Genomic DNA, 20,256 nt, shown 5'->3' on the forward strand with positions numbered 1-20,256 from the left:
GGGGTTAAGTGACTTGCCCAGGGTCACACAGCTAGGAAGTATTAAGTGTCTGAGATCAGATTTGAACTCGGGTCCTCCTGAATTCAGGGCTGGTGCTTTATCCACTGCGTCACCTAGCTTCCCCCAACAACTTAATCTTAAAAGAATTTATAGGTTATAGAACAACTGGAAACAATAACTTAAAGAAAATTACAGTACTACAGCATATCAAAATCTATGGAATACAACAAAAGTAGCAATCAGAAGAAAATATACATATCTAAAGATTATATCAATAAAAAGAACTAATTAAAAATCCCAACTGAACACTAAATTGAAAATCTTAAAAATTAAAGGTAAAATTAATAAAATTGAGTGAATGAAATTGTTGAATTAATAAGTAAAACCAGAGGATGGTATTATGAAAAAGTCAATAAACTTGATAAACTGTTGGTTAGTATGATTTTAAAAAAGGAAAAAATTTCAAGTTATTAGTGTTAGAAATGAAAAGAGTGAATATATCACTAAAGAAGATGAAATCAAAGCAATTACAAGGCATTGTTTTGCTCAGTTATATGCCAATGAATTTAATAACTTAAATGAAATGGAAGAATTTTTTACAAAAATAAAAGCGGCCCATATTAACAGAAAAAAAAATAGAATATCTAATAGAATATATTTTAGAAAAATAAATTGAAAAGAAATCCATTTGGCCCTGATGCATTATGGATTTACAAGTGAATTCTATTGTACATTTAAAGATCAGCCATTTCCAGTATTAAATATTAAAAATTAAACTATTTAGAATATAGGCAAACTCCTTTTATGAAGCAAATATACTTATATCAAAACCAAGAAGGGTAAAAACAGAAAAAAATTATAGACCAATTTCATTAATGAGTATCGATTCAAAAATCCTGGATAAAATATTAAAAAGTGACAATATATTATTATTTTTAATTTTTTATCTCTCTTTTTTTATTATAGCTTTTTATTTACAAGATATATGCATGGGTAATTTTTTACCATTGACAATTGCAAAACCTTTTGTTCCAACTTTTCCCTTCCTTCCCCCCACTCCTTCCCCCAGATGGCAGGTTGACCAATACATGTTAAATATGTTAAAGTATAAGTTAAATACAATACACACACACACACACACACACACACACACACATGAATGTCAATATATTTAAAGATTATACTTATGATCAAGTGGGATTCATACCAAGAAGACAGGGAGATTTAACATAAGGGAAACTAGAGAAAAGCATTTGATAAAAGTACAACACTCAATGTCTTTTAAAATCATGTGTTGGCTGATACATTGTTGGTGGAATTGTGAATACATCCAACTATTCTGGAGAGCAATTTGGAACTCTGCTCAAAAAAGTTATCAAACTATGCATACCCTTTGACCCAGCAGTGTTACTACTGGGCTTATATCCCAAAGATATTTTAAAGAAGGGAAAGGGACCTGTATGTGCAAGAATGTTTGTGGCAGCCCTTTTTATAGTGGCCAGAAACTGGAAACTGAGTGGATGCCCATCAATTGGAGAATGGCTGAATAAATTGTGGTATATGAATATTATGGAACATTATTGTTCTGTAAGAAATGACAAACAGGATGATTTCAGAGAGGCATGAACTGATGCTGAGTGAAATGAGCAGGACCAGGAGATCATTATATATTTCAACAACAATACTATATGATGCTTCTGATGGACATGGATATCTTCAACAATAAGATGAACCAAATCAGTTCCAATAGAGCAGTAATGAACTGGACCAGTTACACCCAGTGAAAGAACTCTGGGAGATGACTATGAACCACTGCATAGAATTCCCAATTCTTCTATTTTTGTCTGCCTGCATTTTTGATATATTGTATTTAGTTTATATTTTAATATATTTAACATGTATTAATCAATCTGCCATCTGAGGGGGGAGGGAAGAAGGGAAAAAATTGGAATAAAAGGTTTGGCAATTGTCAATGTTGTAAAATTACCCATGCATATATATCTGGTAAATAAAAACTATAATTAAAAAAATAAATAAATAAAACCATGTGTTGGCATAGGTATAGATGAATTTTTCCTTAAATTGACAAGAATCAATTACTTAAAATCATTAGCAAACATTATTTGTAATGGAGATAAGCTAGAAACCTTACTGGTAAGAACAAGTGTAAAACAAGGATGCTCAGTGTCGTCAGTATCATTCAGCATTGTGTTGGAAATCCTAGCAATATTAATAAGAAGAAAAAGATAGAAGGAATCGGAATAGGCAACGAGATAATAAAACTATCCTTTTTTGCATATGACATGATGGTATACTTTGAAAATCCTAAAGACAACTAAAAAGTTAATTATAACATAATTAAAATAGCAGGATATAAAGTAAATTCATATAAAACACTAGCATTTCTATATGTTACAAACAGGATCCTGCAGGAAGAGAAAGCTAATGATGTTCCATTTTTAAAATAACTCTAGACAGTATAAAATATTGGGAATATACCCACCAAACAAAGCCAGGATCTATATGAACAAAAATATAAAAAAAAACTTTGTACACAAGTAAAATCAGACTTAAACAAATGGAGAAATATTCATTGTTTTCATCGGTAAGTGGGGCAATATAATAAAAATGGTGATTTGACCAAAATTTATTTATTTAATGTCATTCCAATTAAAACACCAAAAAATTATTTTATGGACATAAAAAATATGTGAAAATTCATTTAGGAGAGCAAAAAGTTAAGATCAAAGGATCTAATAGGAAACAAAAGTAAGGAAAAGAGGCTTAGCAGTACCAGATCTTAAACTATCTGTACAGGCTAAGAAATACAAAGGTAGATCCATGGAACAGAGCGGACATATGATCTACAATAGCAATTTTACCCCGTGTTTGACAGGTGTGAAGACTTAAGTTATGGCGGTAAGAATTCTATTTGTTAAAAATTGTTGAGAAGGGGGGTGATTCTGAGAATATGGTGGAATAGGTTGGTAAATTTTTTTAAGCTCTCCCAATTTTCTTCACAAATAAAACAAATTTGTACCTCAAGGCAAATGTAGACTGATGAAAAATCAAGAAGACTTGGGGCAGAACTGGAGATAAAACAGGGAGAAAATCTGAAGAAAGATCCTGGGCTGGGAATTAATCTGTCTGAAGTGCAAACACCTCCTCTTTAGAAACATGAAGTGGGGACCCCTTGGGCTAGCTGGGTGTGGATGGGTGTACTTGGAGCCTCTAAGGGAACCAGAGAAACTTTCTTTCACCTCCCAGACTATTTGTTGAGGGATTTGAGTCCAGGAAGATGAAGGGAACCTCAGCTGATTGGGAATGCCTGGCCCCTCTGTGCTAGAAGGAGTTAGCACCTGCTGAGGGCAGAATGCTGCTGACTTTGGGGCATTTACAGGAGGGTGGAACTCTTAGAGGTTCTCGGTCAGAGTAGAGAGCTGAAAGGAACCTTGAGATACCATCCCCCCACCCCAGAGTTAGACGTGCTTACACTGGTATCTCTTATTAAAAAATATGAACCTCACCATTGAAATATATATGGGAACAGGGAAGACCAAAGTTCATCTTTAGAGGAAGGCATCTTAACAAAAAAAAAAAAGGCTTCTACCCCAAAAAGTAACATGAAATGGCTCCCTACCCAAAGGGAATTTATAGAAGAACTCAAAAAATATTTAAAAATCAAATGAGAGACATTGAGGAAAAACTAAAAAAGAAAAAAAAAATTATCCAATAAAAACAAGATTATGAAAAAAAAGTTAATCAACAAGAAAAGAAGGTACAGAGTCTCAAAAATGAAAATAATGCTTTTAAAATTAGAATTGGACATGGGGAAACCAGTGAAGCTATGGGAGACCAAGAAATAACAAGACAGATTATAAAGAATGAGAAAATAGAACAGAATGTAAAACATCTTATAAGAAAAACAACAAATCTGGAGAAGATCAAGAAGAGAAAACATAATAATTGGACTGCCAGAAAGTTATGACCAAAAAGAGAACCTTGCCACAATAATGCAGGAAATATTCCAAGAAAATTGTCCTGGTGTGATAGAACATGAGGAGAAAGTAAAATTAGAAAAAAAATCTACCTATCACCATCTAAAAGAGATCCTTTGTGGAAAACACATAGGAATATTATTGCTAAATTTTGAAACCCCAAGATCAGAGAGAAATTTTTGCAAGAAACAAACAAAAAAAAATCAAATATGCTGAAGCTACAGTTAGAATGGTATAAGACTAATTAGCAGCCACAATAAAGGACTACAGGTTGTGAAATCTTATCTATTGACAATTAAAAGAACTAGGCCTGTGGCTAAAAATGTCATATCCAGAAAAATTATTTATAATTTTGAATGAGAAAAAATGGACATTTAATAAACTTGCAAACTTTCAAAACTTTCTATCAACCAAATGTGAACTTACAAAAACTTTAACATGGGAGCCAATATCGAAGGTCATTTTTAAGCAACTCGACATGGACAACCTCTTTAAAAATATACAAATTGTTTACTTTTTTTTTTTTAATAGAAAATGTATACTGTATATTTAAGATTCACCTCAATAGGGTAACTCAAAAGAAAGAGTGGCAGTTAAAGTAAAAATAAAAATCATACAAATGAGGTGGGGAGGAAGAATAGATGCAGAAACATTAGAGGGTTAAGGAGGGCTCATAATTCTGAAAACCTACTCACATTGGGAATGGTTTCAATTGGGAACACTGTACATATATATATATATATATATATATATATATATATATATATACACACACATATATACATACACATATATACATACACACACACACACACCATACATATATACATATATACATACACACCCACCTACCAAAAATCTATAAAGAAATAAAGGGAGAGGCATAGTTGGACGGGGAAACAAAGAGTAAAGAAAGAAGACAAGGGAGGTATCCTTGAGTAGGGGAAGGTTAAGCAAGGGAAATTATGGAATTTAGAGTCAGCAGGGATAGGTATATATGTGTGTGGTGTGTAAGAGTGTGTGTGTGTATGTATGTATATATCTACATATGTATACATAAATATATCTTTTCTTAACTATAGCTTTCTTGAAGGTGGGGAGGGGATTAAAGGAGAGGAAAAGAACAGTTTATAAGGAAGAAAAGGAAAAATGGACATTTTGTAAATATAATTTCTTGTTTATAAATATATATATATATATATTCACGCTCACATATACTTTCTTGATCTGGTAATTTGTTAAATATTTTGAATCATCCCTAATGTTTTGCTGGACACGTGACAATACTCTTTTGTTTTGTTTAAAAAAAAAATTGCGAAAACTGGAAAGCACTCTGGCAGAAGTTGGGCAGACCTTAAATCATTTTACCTAGTTAAAGTCAAAATGGTTACAAGATTTAGATAAAAAAGATATTGCAAGAAAGTTTAAAGAACATGTAAGATGTTATTTATTAGACTTGGTGATAGATGAGCAATTTATGAACAAAAGAGATAGTGTTGTGAGATATAAAATGAATAATTTTGATTACGTTAAATTAAAAAGTTTTTGTCCAAATAAAACAAATATTGCCAGGATCAGAAAAAAATCAGAAAAATGAGAGGGAAATTTATAGTCAATTTCTCAGATATGTAAAGAACTTTGTCAAATCTGTGAGAATGCAAATCATTCCCCAATTAATAAATGGTTAAAGAATTTGAACAAAATTAAAACAATTTAAAGACATTAAAAATGCTCTATTGTTTAGAGAAATGCAAATTAAAATAACTTTAAGATATCATTATAACTAATAAATTGGCTAAAATGATTGAAAGGAAAAGTGACAAATCAATGTTGGAGGAAATATGGGAGAATTGGGACTTCAATCATTCTTGCTGGATCTGTGAGCCAATCCAAATAATTTGGAGAGAGATTTGGAATTATGCCTGAAGAAGTAATAAATTGCCTATATCCTTTAATCCAGCTATACCACTATTAGGTCTGTTTCCCAAAAGAACTGGAGAAAATGGAAAAGAATCTACATGTTCCTAAAATATTTATATAGCTCTCTTTGTGGTGGCAGAGAACTGGAAATTGTGGGGTTGCCTATCAGCAAATGAGTAAACAAATTGTGGTTCATGTTCATGATAGAATATTACTCTATTATAAGAAATGATGAGTTCAGTGATTTTAGAAAAGCAAGGAGATACCTCCATGAAATAATAAAGATCAAAATGACTATTCCAAATATCAAATTAACCGTAAAGATTTTGTGAAGCAAAATGTTGTTTGAATCCAGAAAAGCGTATTATTGCTGTGGTATAGGAAATGGTGAACTGATTGTTTTAGAAAAATATGTAAAGACTTGGACTTATGAAGGAAGGTGCTATCTACCTTCAGAGAAACAAATGATAGTAGAAAATAAGCACAGCATGGTCTTACGTAAATATGATAAGTATATATATATATATATATATATATATATATATATATATATATATATATATATATATATATATATATATATATATTGTGTTACATGCTTTTTATTTTTAGTTTATTATTTTTTTTTAACACTGATTAAAACTTTTTTTTAATTCCAATTTTTTTCTCTCCCACCCTATACTACAATTTATTCAGCCATTCTCCACTTGATGGACATCCACTCAGGGAAACTGTCTTAACCTCATTTCTTTTTCTCCTCTAATTTTTAATCTAGTTAGTTTAGGGAACTATTTTCTTCAAAATCCCAAATGTTACATTGAGAATTTCCACAAAAGTTTTCTACATTTACATTAACACCAGCTCTTAACTTTTTCCTATCCTTACCATATTTTACCTTTACTTAGTAGTTTATAATGCATGTTCCTATTAGAAAATAAATTTCTCTAGGGTTGGGATTGTTTCATTTTTGTTTTTCTGTCATCTAGACTCTGATGAGTCTAAATGCATTGTACATAGTAGATGTTGTCATGATTGGATTTTAACAAAAGGATAAAATGAGGCAGATCTCTGCATAAGATAGCATTTATTAGCAAGGACTTGCTATCTATCAATAATTGGATAGGGCTTACCTGTAATATTCTCTCTAAAATGTAATGTTCTGTTGAGGTTTTCTTGGGGTCTCTGGAGGCAGCCTTTGTTTCAGGTCAGTCATCACCACAAGTACAGCCAGGTGTTAAAGTCCAAATCCTTTATTATCTCTTTCAAAGTCTTGTCTCCTTTCCTGGGGCCCGGGAGAGACCTTTCTTAGAGACCTATTTCTCTTCTTGGTTCCGAGAGCTTAAGCTTCTGCCGCCAGTCCTTTGCCTTCTCTCCCAATTCTCTGAATCTAGGCTCCTAGCTTATATGCTTTATAGGAAGTATAAACCAATCATTATATCACTAGGAAACCATTATTTGTTGTAGGATTAAATCAATGCTAAACTAGATTTAACCATTGTCTCCTCAATTTCACTTAGTATCTTGTTTCAAGTTCTGACCCATAACAGCTTACCTCCATCAATGCCAAAGATCTCAAGCAAAAAGAGATTCCTTTATATAAGTTTTAGGGAGTGTGGAAAAAGAACAAGAACAAGATAGATGACATCATATGATTAAAGGTAGAATGGTTACAAAGCTGAGATGCAGGAAGCAACGTGATTGGTTGCAAATTTGCTAATGGGCTAGCAGCTTCTCTCATGAGACTAAGAAATGTTTTCTTTGATTCCACGTGTAAGTTAGTGGACCAGTCTTATGGACAGCAAATCAAATATCAGTGAAGGATAGCTTGGATGGAGTAAAGATATCAGGCCCAAATTCTTTCTCTTCACACATACTGTTAGCAGTTATATTCCTTGAGGCAAGGAAACCTAACCCATTACAGGGTAGTTGAACTCTGAATTAAATTCAAAGACAAAGAAAAAGTCACTTATGTCCCTGAACTAAGTGCAAAGACAAAGAATTGTGACATAAGCAGTTATAGACAAAAATCAATTAATTATAAATGGTATTAATAAGCAAATGATACCGGAGCAGTCTTAATCTCAATGTTTAATAAATGTTTGTTAAATTGATCTTAAATGATTCTATGGACTTATCAATATCAATATTTTAAGTAGAAAAAATTCATAATGTGCTCTTGTAGTAGGAAAGAAATTGGTGGTGCATATGTCACAATTTTGTCGTGATTTCAATTTTTACTTTTTTTTTTGTTAGCATAATGGTTCCTATTCGGAGCTGTAACCAATTTCTTGTCAGTGACATTTATTGTTATTCCTTTAGTTATACAATTTAGTTAATGGTAGGTAGAATGGGTTGGGCATTTGAAATCTCTTTTTATTTGTACAGTATATCATACTCCTGTGTGAAATAATCTACTTAGGGTAGGAAACTTTTGGTCAGAAAGATAACTAACATTTTTTTTTAAACAAATTTTTTTATTATAGCTTTTTATTTACAAGATATATGCATAGGTAATTTTTCAGCATTGACAACTGCAAAACCTTTTGTTCCAACTTTTCCCCTTCTTTCCTCTACCCCTTCCCCCAGGTGGCAGGTTGACCAATACATGTTAAATATGTTAAAGTATAAGCATAACTAACGTCTTTATAGCTCCTTTAGTATCTAGTATATTTGTCCTTTGATCAAGGTTCCATGAATTTCAGAGAATGAAATAAAATTAGTTATTAACCAGTTTAGATAATATTTAATTTTATGCAGTATCAAATGTGACACTTCTACGTTAGTTTTAGACATGCTTGGGGATGCTGAAAAGTTAAGTGGTTTTTCCCCAGGTTATTCATCTAGTAGGTATCATTGTCAAAACTTCTACTCTGTTCCTCTTGATTCTGTGGTTGATTGTCATCTATCCTATGGTGACTCTCTGAAATAAATTTTGTGTTTATCTAAATCTGAAGCATTGTTGCTGACAGATAGGTGTTGAAGTGTATAGAGTGCTAAGCCTGGAGTCAGAAAGACCTGAGTTCAAATGTGACTTGAGACCCTTAACTGAATACCCTAAGAAAGCCACTTAAACTTTGTCTTTTTAACTTGTACCTCACAGGATTGTTGTGAAGATCAAATGATTAGCCACTTAATAAATGCCTATTTCCTTCTTCCTTCCTGAAATTTTGCTTGTATGCTTTGATTTGGGGGGATTGACTTTAATGTTTTAAAATATAGCCTGTGAAATGAATTACATATTTTGTTAAAAACCTCATATCAATATAACTAAGCTTACATAATTAATTTTAAATATAACATATCATGTCTTATGTCCCTCCCTCAAAATATAGCGTAAGAATTCTTTTATATATTTTCTTTTTTTGATATCTTTGCAATTAGTGTACACTCTGAATTATCTTTTTAAATTTGTATTATTTATTAAGTCTTTTGAAAAAAATAATATTATATTAAGAAATTAATTATTTTAAATGTAAAAAATTAAAGGTACCCATTAAGTGTGAGAGACCCAAACTTCATGTAGTTGGATCTTATTGTACTCATAATACAAGAAAACTGGATCAAGAAAGTTGTGTTAGGACACTACTGGTCCTCTCATAAGATTAAATATTTCCAATTATTGTTTTTATTTAATTTTAAAAAGTTTTATTGATGCCTTTAGTTTTTGTGTCACATTTATTTTTGAATATATAACTACTAGCCTACTTTATGGTTTATAAATATGAATATAGCCCTACTAGACAGCTTTCCATTTATTAAAGATTAAAAATACCTTCCCCAAACAAACCTTGCCACATTATAGTAAAACCTGCTTTGGTGTATTCGAAATTCCACAAAGTTCCCCGCTTCCCTATCACAAATCTCATTTTTAAAATCTTTTCTTTCCATTGTCTTTTGAAAACTGTTCTTATCTTTTCACCACTTATTCATTGTGGCTTGTGACAGTCATTTAGATATTTCTTATGGGTTTATCTGCATTATTTGCTGTTCATATTTTTCCTAATTATTTTTTACATTTGTTATACATGAATTTTTAAATTGTCAAACCTTACTAACTTGTCCCCAATGTCTTTTATTTGGAAGCAGTCACTTGTGACTAATTTTAGTAATCAATATTTTCATATTATTTTAGTGTCATGGGGATTGGGACTGGATAACTCTTGAATAAAGAAACTCCTTTTTCTAATGTGACAACTTTCTGCAAATTATCTTAGTTATCTTAAAGACTTACTCTTACTAGATAGTTCTTATAAATGTTTTAAAAATTGTTCCATTTTCTGATTTTTTTTTTCCTTCTCCTGTTTTTAGACTTTTGACAAACTTCTTATTGCTAATAGAGGAGAGATTGCTTGTAGGGTGAGTACATTTTAACATTTCTATTTTCTTTCTTCCCATGAGACTTAATTCTCATTAATTAATTAATTAATTCTCATTAAATTAATTTAATTTACGTTTTTTGAAGATATTAATGTTAATATTTACTATATTTTAAAATAGGTTATTAAAACTTGCAAGAAGATGGGCATCAAGACAGTTGCTATACATAGTGATGTTGATGCCAGTTCTGTAAGTATATTTTTGCTTTCCTTAAAAAAAAATTCTTTTTTATGTTCAAGTCAGGAAGATCTGAGTTCAAGTTTGGCTTCAGACTTATTAGCAGTGTGACCCCGGCCAAGCTACTTACTCTTTGTTGTTTTTTTCAATTTGTTGATCAGTAAAATGGGGACAATAATATCTACTATCTCTTTGGATAATTTGGAGAATCAAATTAGATAGTAATGGTAAAGTGCTTAAAGCAATACCTACTATATAGTAATTACTATGTAAATGTTAATTGTTATTATTTTTATTATTGTGCTATTTTGGTGGGCTTAGGAAAAGTAACATTAAAAAGATTCCCTTTTTGGGGTAGAGGATGGAGAGATGAATAGTATATTTGTCATTAATTTATTTACTTTTTGAAACTTTGAAATAAATTCACTTTAACAGATTACAATATTGAGGAAAGGTCAACCCTCATAACATATGTTGACTTTAGGAGACATTTAACTATTAAAAAAAAAAAAGAAGTCATATGAGTACATTTATTAAATAGTTATTTTCCTAGTTTTAATTTTCTCTAAGTTCATCAACACTAATTTTTCATATACATTTGTTTGACTATTTGCATATCTCTTTTTCTGATCTATTGATCTATTTGTCTGTTTATTATCCAGGACCAGATAATTTGAGAACTACAGTGTATCATTTGAAATTTCAAATTCAAGACGCTTCCCAAAGGCTAGCATATAACATAATAGTAGAAGCTATATAACTTATTGAGAGTAAAACCTTGAAAGTTCTGACTGATTATTTTTCCTGGGGAAGAGCATTTGGGTTGCATTGAGGTGCTCTTCTTACTTTCTTCAAGTCTTGATCATTTAGTAGCATTTTGACTGCAAAACTCTATTAGAAAATTCATGATTAAGTATTCTTAATTTTTCATATACAAAAATTTAGTCATGTCATAAATTTTTTTATCCTGTTCTTCCATTTTAAGTAATTTTCTTCCACTATTGAAATTGATAGTCACCTCTTCAGCTGTAAAAACAGTAGCCTAATCAGAACTGCTTTCTTTCTGTCTTTTTTATTCACACTTTGTGTGTGTTAGAATAAAGGTTAGAATAAGCAATAGGAAGATGAGAAGAATAGGGATAGGGTAAAAAGAGAGACTGAGAAGAATAATAGTGAGTAAAAGTGAGGTAGAGGGAACTGTGCAAATAATAATTACAACTTTCAGTGTGAATGGAATAAATTCAGCTATAAAACGGAAATGGATAGCCAAAAGGATTAGAAATCAGAATCCCTAATATGTTATTTACAAGAAACAAATTTAAAAATGAGAGATGCACAGAATTAAAAAGAAGTGTTGGAATAGAATTTACTTTTGTTTCAGCTGATGCAAAAAAGGTGAGGGTGGCAGCTATAATCTCAGAAAGTTATGGCTAAAGTAGATCTAATTAAAAAGAGACAAATAATATTAGTATATTTTGATTAAAAAATTACTATAGACAATGAAGTAATATGGACACTGAACCTATATGTGCCAAATACCATAACATATAAATCTTTATTTCTCAATTCTTTTTAAAGTTTTATTTATTTTTTAGGTTACACATGTACGTTTTTTTAAAAATACAATTCCACATGAATCATCACTGTGTTGCTGAGAAAAGCTAGGTCTGTCATAGAAAACCAAAGTGTCATAGTTGATCATCATACAATCTTGCTGTTGCTGTGTACAGTGTTTTCATAGTTTTGCTTGCTTCGCTTGGCATCAGTTTGATTTTCTTTATCATCACAAATAGAGCTGCTACAAACATTTTTGGACATTTAGGTCCTTTTCTGTCTTTTATGATTTCTTTGACATATAGTTCCAATAGCGGCACTGCTGGATTAAAGGGTATGCACAGTTTTATAGCCCTTTGAACATAATTCCAAATTACTCTCCAGAATGGTTTAATCAGTTCACAACTTTATGAACAAGTATCTAAATTTTTAAAAGAAAAGTTAAATGAATATCAGCTGAAGAGAGTAGTAGTAGTAGTACTACAGTAGTGAGGGACTAAATTTAATCTCCCCCATGAAGAACTAGATAAATCCAATGAAAAAATAAATAAGGAAAAAATCAAGGAAATGAGTAGAATTTTAGCTAAGTTAGATGTGATGAATGTTTGGAGAAAATTGAGGGGAGGTAGAAGAAAATATGCCCTTTTCCCTCAGTGGTTCATTGGTATCTTTACCAAGATTGACCATAGATTAGTACATAAAAATTTGGTTCATTGGTATTTTTACCAAGATTGACCATAGATTAGTACATAAAAATTTTACAGTTAAAAGCAGAAACATTAGATATTTCCTTTTTAGCTCACACTGCAATAAAAGTTACAATTAATAAGGGATCATGGAAACATAGATTAAAAACTAATTGTAGATTAAACAATTTGTGGGTTAAAGTGGATTAAAGAACAAATTATAGAGCAATAATTTCATTGAAAAGAATGACAATAATGAGACATTTCAAAAGTTAAGGGATACAGCAAAAGCAGTAATCAGAGGAAAATTTTGTTTCTCAATGTTTGTATTAGTAAAATAGAAAAAGAGTAAACAGATTAATTGAATGTGCAGTTTTAGGAACTAGAAAAGAAGAAACTGAAAATCTCCAATTAAATACTAAATTGGACATCCTAAATGTAAATTTGTTTAAAAAAAATCATTGAAAAGAGAGAAGGTGAAATTACTAGTATTAAAAATGAAAAGGGTTAATATACCATATATATAAAATGAACATGAAAATAAGTAGTTATAAGGAATTATTTTGCCCAGTTATATGCCTTTAAATTGAACAATTTAAATGAAATGGGAGAATATTTACACCAATATAAATTTGCCTATGCTATCAGAAGAAATAGAAAATCTAAATAGACCTATTGTGTTTTTCTTTTAATTTAAAAATTTTTTTTGATAGTAACTTATTTTCAAAATACATACAAAGATAGTTTTCAATGGTCACCTTCACAAAACCTTGTGTTCCAGATTTTACTCCCTCTCTTCCCCTCACCCTTCCCCTAGATAGCAAGTAATCCAATATAGGTTAAAGGTGTGTAATTCTTCAAAACATATTTCTGCATTAATCATGCTGCTCAAGAAAAATGAGATCAAAAAGGGAAAACATGAGAAAGAAAAAAAAAGCCACGCAAAAACAAAAAAAGTAAGAATACTATATGTGATCCATATTTAGTTCTCATAGTTCTCTTTCTAAATGAAGATGCCTCTCTCCATCATAAATCTATTGGAATTGGTCTGAATCACTTTTTTTTTTTAAATTGAAGCTTTTTATTTTCAAAACATGCATGAATAGTTTTTCAATATTAACTCTTGCAAAACTTTGTGTTCCAATTTTCCCTCCCTCCCCTACATGGCAAATAATCCAGTATATGTTAAACATGGTAAAATATATATATATGTGTGTGTGTGTATAAAATCCTGTAGATGATACATATTTATAAAATTATCTTGCACAAGAAAAATAAAATCAAAAAGGAAAAAAAGAAAATAAAATGCAAGCAAACAACAAAAAGAATAAAAATACTATATTGTGATCAACTCAGTTCCCACAGCCCTCTCTCTGGATATAGATGTCTTTTTTTATCACAAGATAATTGGAATTGCCTCGATCTTCTCATTGTTGAAAAGAACCATGCCCATTAGAATTGATCATCATATGATCTTGTTGCATTGTACAATGATCTCATAGTTCTCATTTCATGTAAGCCTTTCTAGGCCTTTTTGAAATAATCTTATTGTTTCTTGTTTCTTAAAGGACAATAATATTCCATAACATTCTTATACCATAACTTATTCAGCCATTCCCAACCTCTTTTTTTAGAAAAAAGAAATTGAACAGGTCATAAATGAGCTTTCTAGGAAAAAAAGCACCAGGACCAGATAACCACTTAAAGATCAACATAATATTACACAGTAATAAGTGATAGGCATAGGCATAGGAATAAAAGGCAAAGAAATTCCTTTTCTACAACAAATATGATACTGATACCTATACAAGGAAGAGTAAAAACAGAGAAAGAAAATTATAGATTAATTTCATTAATGAATATAGATGGAAAAATCCTAAATAAAATAATAGCCAGGAGCCTGCAACAATATATTTCAAAGAAAATAAATGTGACAAGTTGGATTTATACCAGGCATGCAAAGATCTTCCTAAAACCATCAGTAACCATTATTTTAATGAAGATAAGCTAGAAACTTTTCCAATAAGATCAGTAATCAAACAAGGATGTTCAATATTATTCAATATTGTATTGGAAATCCTAGCAATAGCATTAAGAGAAACAAAAATAGAAGGAATCACAATGGTGAATGAAGTAATAAAACTCTTTTTGAAGACAATATGATGACTTTAAAATCCTAGAGATTCTAAAATTAGTTGAAACATTGAGCAAAATAGTAGGATGGAAAATAAACTCACATAAATCAGCAGTTTTTCTATATATGACCAATAAAACTGCATAATATGATAAGAGATATTCCACTTAAAATAACTGTAGACAGATCAAATATTTTAGAATATAACTGCCAGAATGAACTGAGGAATTATATAAACAAAATTATTTTTAAAAACTTGCAAATCAAGTCATATTTAAATAATTGGAGAAATATTAATTGTTCACAGGTAGGCAGGGTCCATATAAGAAAAATGACAATTTTATCTAAACTGGTTTATATTTAGTGCCATTCCAATAAATTACCAAAAATTATTTTGCTGAATTAGAAAAAAAATAGGATTTATTTGAAAGACTAAAAAGTCAAGAATATCAAAGAGAATAATTAAAAAATATGAAGGAATGAGGTTTAGCAGTTTCAGTTCTTATAAATTATATCATAAGATAGTAAAGTATCAAAACTATCTGATTCTGGCTAAGAAATAGGAAGGTAGATCAATGAAATAAACTAGACATATAATTTAAAACAACAAATAAATATAATAACCTTGTATTTGACAATGTAAAAACTTAGGATTTGGAGATAAGAATTAATTATTTGGTAAAAATTGTTGGGAAAACTAAAAAGCAATATGGCAGATAGTGGCCATAGACTAGTATCTTACTCCATTTACCACAGTAAGGTCAATGTGGATATATATGATATATGAAATATATTACTTATCAAATGTGAATAGAAGAACAATTTATGAATAAAAAGAAATAGAAGAATGAAGTATGGAAGGGGTAATGTTGATTAAATTAAAAAGCTTTTGAATAAATAAAATAGAGCCACTAACAAAAGAAAAGCAGAAAATCAGGAAACATAATTTTATAGACAGATTCTCAGATAAAAGTTTCACGTTTCAAATATTTAAAGAATTTTTAAAAAATGTATAAGAACATGAGTCATTCTCCAATTGATAAATGGTCAAAAGATATAAACAGGCAGTTTTCTGATGAAGAAATCAAAGTCATGTGAGAAAGTGCTCTAAATCATTGGTTAAAGAAATGCAGATTACAACAACTTCAGTATATCATGTTGTCTCTATCAGGTTGACTAAAATGATAAAAGGGTAACAGGACAAACATTGGAGGAGATGTAGAAAAATTGATTTTAATGCATTGTTGGTGAATCTATGAACTGATCCAACCATTTTGGATTATGTCCACAGAGTTATTAAGCTGCCCAATAGTGCTCAATTTGATTTGCAGTACCACCACTAGGTCTATTTCCAAGGATGGTGAGGAAAAAGAAAAAAAAAGCACACATGTTACAAAATATTTATAGCAGCTTTCTTTGTGGTGGCAAAGAATTGGAAATTGAGGGGATGCCCATCAATTAGAGAAAGAGTGAACCAGTTGTGGCCTATGAATTTCATGGAATACTACTGTCCCTTAAGTAATCTTGTGCTTAGTGATCTTAGAAAAATATGAATGTTACTGGCTAGAAATAATGTAGAGTGAAATGAACAGAACAAGGAGAACATTGTACACAGTAACAGAATAACTGAGCAATCAGTAGCATCTATTTAAAACCATCAGTAAGCATCATATGTAATGGGGATAAATTGCAACCATTCCCAATAAGATAAGAAGTGAAACAAGGTTGCCCACTATCACCATTACTATTCAATATTGTATTAGAAACGCTAGCTTTGGCAATAAGAGTTGAGAAAGAGATTAAAGGAATTAGAGTAGGTAATGAGGAAACCAAATTATCACTCTTTTCTGATGATATGATGGTATACTTAGAGAACCCCAAAGACTCTACTAAAAAGCTATTAGAAATAATCCACACCTTTAGCAAAGTTGCAGGATGCAAAATAAGCCCACATAAATCGTCAGCATTTTTATATATTACTAACAAAATCCAACAGAGTTACAAAGAGAAATTCCATTTAAAGTAACTACCGATAGTATAAAATATTTAGGAATCTATCTGCCAAGGGAAAATCAGAAACTATATGAGCAAAACTACAAAACACTTTCCACATGAATTAAGTCTGATCTAACCAATTGGAAAAATATTAAATGTTCTTGCATAGGGTTAGCAAATATAATAAAGATGATAATACTACCTAAATTAATCTATTTAGTGCTATACCAATCAGATTCCCAAAAAAGTATTTTAATGACCTAGAAAAAGTAACAACAAAGTTCATATGGAAAAACAAAAGGTCAAAAATTTCAAGGGAATTAATGAAAAAAAAAATCAAATGAAGGTGGCCTAGCTGTACCAGATCTGAAATTATATTATAAAGCAGTGGTTACCAAAACCATTTGGTATTGGCTAAGAAATAGTTGATCAGTGGAATAGGTTAGGTTCAAAGGACAAATTAATCAAGAACTTTAATAATCTAGTGTTTGACAAACGCAAAGACCCCAGCTTTTGGGATAAGAACTCAATGTTTGACAAAAATTGCTGAGAAAATTGGGAAATTAATATGGCAGAAACTAGGCATTGACCCACACTTAACATTGTACACCAAAATCAGGTCAAAATGGGTTCATGACCTAGACATAAAGAATGAGATTATAAATAAATTAGAGAAACATAGGATAGTTTATCTCTCAGACCTGTAGAAGAGGAATGAATTTATATCCAAAGAAGAACTAGAGATCATTACTGATCACAAAGTAGAAGACTTTGATTATATCAAAATTTAAAGTTTTTGTACAAACAAAACTAATGCAGATAAAATTAGAAGGGAAATAATAAACTGGGAAAACATTTTTATAGTCAAAGATTCTGATAAAAGCCTCATTTCCAAAATAAATAGAGAATTGACTCTAATTTATAAGAAATCAAGCCATTCTCCAATTGATAAACGGTCAAAGGATATGAACAGACAATTCTCAGACAAAGAAGGAGGGGAAAATTGGAACAAAAGGTTTGGCAGTTGTCAATGTTGTAAAATTATTCATGCATATATCTGGTAAATAAAGACTATAATTAAATTTAAAAAAAAGAATAATTGAACAAATAAGTCATTTTTACTATTTTGAATATCCAAATTATAACTGTAAAGGACATATGAAGGAAGATGCTATCTATTTTGTTAAATGTCTTGACTCAGTCTGGATAGATAATGGCATACATAGAATTAGTAAAATAACTACCAGATAGAATGCTTCCTGCTATACCACAATAACTTTCTGGAGAAAGTTTTGTTAGATATTGGTCATTTTGTGATTTGTACTATCTGTCTGGAACTCATTTTGAGGTAATTTTATACTTATTTTAATTTTTAAAGTATTACTACATGTTGCAATATGTTTAAATACAGCTTACCATAGATACAAGTATAGTTTACCCATTTAATGAATATTCATTGGGTACATGGCAATAACCTAGTAAAAGACTAGATTCTTTTATGAACCTACAATGCTTGTAGAATATGAAAATATTACTTTTCCCCATAAATTCCAGTTTAGGTATCACTGTTCAGTTCTGCCCTTTTAAATTTATATTTATAATAATATGATAATGTTTGGGTCACTATAAATTTGCTAATACATACTTGATTTTTTTGCTATGAATTTCTCATTAACAAGACCTTCACATATAAATTTTGACTATTTCATTCACAAAGTTGTTATAAGGAAAGTGTTTTGTAAATTAAATTCTAAAAAGTAGACCTAATACATTATCGTTATTATCACAGAAGCTAATGTGACCTTGCTTTTTTCTGTTAAATTTTTTTTCCTTAATTATTACGCAGTTTATATTTGAAAAAATAGGGAATGAAGGAGTCCTACCAAGCTCCTTTTATGACACAGACATGGTACTGATACCTAAACCAGGTAGGGTGAAAACTGAGAAAGAAAACTATAGACCAATCTCCTTAATGAATATTGATATTAAAAATCTTAAATAAGATATTAGCAAAAAGACTACAGAAAATCATCCCCAGGATAATACACTATGATCAAGTAGGATTTATACCAGGAATGCAGGGCTGGTTCAATATTAGGAAAACTATTAGTATAATTGACCATATTAATAATCAAATTAACAAAAACCATATGATCATCACAATAGATGCAGAAAAAGTATTTGATAAAATCCAACATCCATTCCTACTAAAAACACTTGAGAATATACGAATAAATGGACTATTCCTTAAAATAGTCAGGAGCATATATTTAAAAACCATCTTTCCCAGTAAGGTCAGGAGTGAAACAAGGGTGCCCACTATCACCATTATTATTCAATATTAGAAATGCTAGCCTCGGCAATAAGAGTTGAGAAAGAGATTAAAGGAATTAGAGTAGGTAAGGAGGAAATCAAACTATCACTCTTTGCAGATAATACGATGGTATACTTAGAGAACCCCAAAGACTCTACTAAAAAGCTATTAGAAATAATTCACAACTTTAGCAAAGTTGCTGGATACAAAATAAATCCACATAAATCCTCAGCATTTTTATACATCACCAACAAAATTCAACAGCAAGAGACACAAAGAGAAATTCCATTCAAAAATAACTGTTGATAGTATAAAATATTTGGGAATCTATCTACCAAAGAAAAGTCAGGAATTATATGAGAAAAATTACAAAACACTTGCCACAAAAATAAAGTCAGATTTAAATAATTGGAAAGACATTACGTGCTCTTGAATAGGCTGAGCGAATATAATAAAGATGACAATACTCCCTAAACTAATCAATTTATTTAGTGCTATACCAATCAGACTCCCAAGAAATTATTTTAATGACCTAGAAAAAATAACAACAAAATTCATATGGAAGAACAAAAGGTCGAGAATTTCAATGGAATTAATGAAAAAAAAAATCAAATGAAGGTGGCCTAGCTGTACCTGATCTAAAACTATATTATAAAGCAGCAGTCACCAAAACCATTTGGTATTGGCTAAGAAATAGACTAGTTGATCAGTGGAATAGGTTAGGTTCACAGGACAAAATAGTGTACAACTATAGCAATTTAGTGTTTGACCAACCCACAGATCCCAATTTTTGGGATAAATCATTATTTGACAAAACTGTTGGGAAAACTGGAAATTAGTGTGGTAGAAATTAGATATGGACCCACACTTAACACCATATACCAAGATAAGATCAAAATGGGTCCATGATTTAGGCATAAAGAATGATATCATAAATAGATTAGAGGAACATAGGATAGTTTACCTCTCAAGACTTGTGGAGGAGGAAGGAATTTGTGACCAGAGGAGAACTAGAGATCATTACAAAATAGAAGATATTGATTACATCAAATTAAAAAGCTTTTGTACAAACAAAACTAATGCAAACAAGATTAGAAGGGA

At 30.5% G+C, this 20,256-nt stretch overlaps 1 protein-coding gene across 3 annotated transcripts in view; it reads left to right on the forward strand.

Moving 5' to 3' along the window:
• The window catches only part of PCCA (propionyl-CoA carboxylase subunit alpha), a 423,045-nt gene that overhangs the window by 13,762 nt on the left and 389,027 nt on the right, over window positions 1-20,256 (forward strand). For all 3 annotated transcript variants that reach the window (XM_074299450.1, XM_074299452.1, XM_074299451.1), the window contains exons 3-4: window positions 10,227-10,274; window positions 10,416-10,484. In XM_074299450.1, coding sequence (XP_074155551.1) covers window positions 10,227-10,274; window positions 10,416-10,484 — 117 coding nt within the window. The remainder of the gene's footprint in view (window positions 1-10,226; window positions 10,275-10,415; window positions 10,485-20,256) is intronic.

Source organism: Sminthopsis crassicaudata, chromosome 3 (assembly GCF_048593235.1).
Source record: "Sminthopsis crassicaudata isolate SCR6 chromosome 3, ASM4859323v1, whole genome shotgun sequence".
NCBI classification, from domain to species: domain Eukaryota; kingdom Metazoa; phylum Chordata; class Mammalia; order Dasyuromorphia; family Dasyuridae; genus Sminthopsis; species Sminthopsis crassicaudata.